Raw genomic sequence first — 490 nt, forward strand, 5'->3', positions numbered from 1 at the left:
GACTTTGAAGAATTGTGTGGTACGGTTAAAATTAAGAATTTGTCTGATGAATACCTTAGACTTAGGTTGTTTCCTTTCTCATTAAAAGATAAGGCAAAATCTTGGCTAGATGCTTTGCCTCCTTCATCAATTAGGACTTGGGAATACATGACAAAATTGTTTTTGAACAAGTTTTTCCCTAGGCATAAGACTTCTGCCATTCGTCAAAAATTAAATAGTTTTGTGAAACAACAGGGAGAATCTCTCTATGACTACTTAGAGAGATTCCATGATCTTTTGCTGCAGTGTCCACATCATGGATTTGATACTCCTAGGCTTACGTTGATTCTTTACGAAGGGTTAGATCATAAAACTATGACCACGGTAGAGTCACTTTGTGGTGGTAAGTTTCAGGAAAAAAGTGCTGATGAGGGGTATACATTCTTGCAAGAGGTAGCTGAAAAAACCCAAGAGTGGGATGCTAAAGAACCAGTAAGGTCAATTGCTAATA

General features: G+C 37.3%; 1 protein-coding gene across 1 annotated transcript in view; it reads left to right on the top strand.

The window, feature by feature from the left end:
* Positions 1-12: 12 nt before the first annotated feature.
* The window catches only part of LOC113340726, a gene marked incomplete at its 3' end in the record, with an annotated part of 982 nt that continues 504 nt past the window's right edge, over positions 13-490 (top strand). Inside the window, exon 1 of the mRNA XM_026585809.1 lies at positions 13-432. Within this exon, the coding sequence (XP_026441594.1) occupies positions 148-432 (285 nt within the window). The remainder of the gene's footprint in view (positions 433-490) is intronic.

The sequence above is a fragment of the Papaver somniferum genome, unplaced genomic scaffold, assembly GCF_003573695.1.
Source record: "Papaver somniferum cultivar HN1 unplaced genomic scaffold, ASM357369v1 unplaced-scaffold_22130, whole genome shotgun sequence".
In the NCBI taxonomy this organism is placed as follows: Eukaryota; Viridiplantae; Streptophyta; class Magnoliopsida; order Ranunculales; family Papaveraceae; genus Papaver; species Papaver somniferum.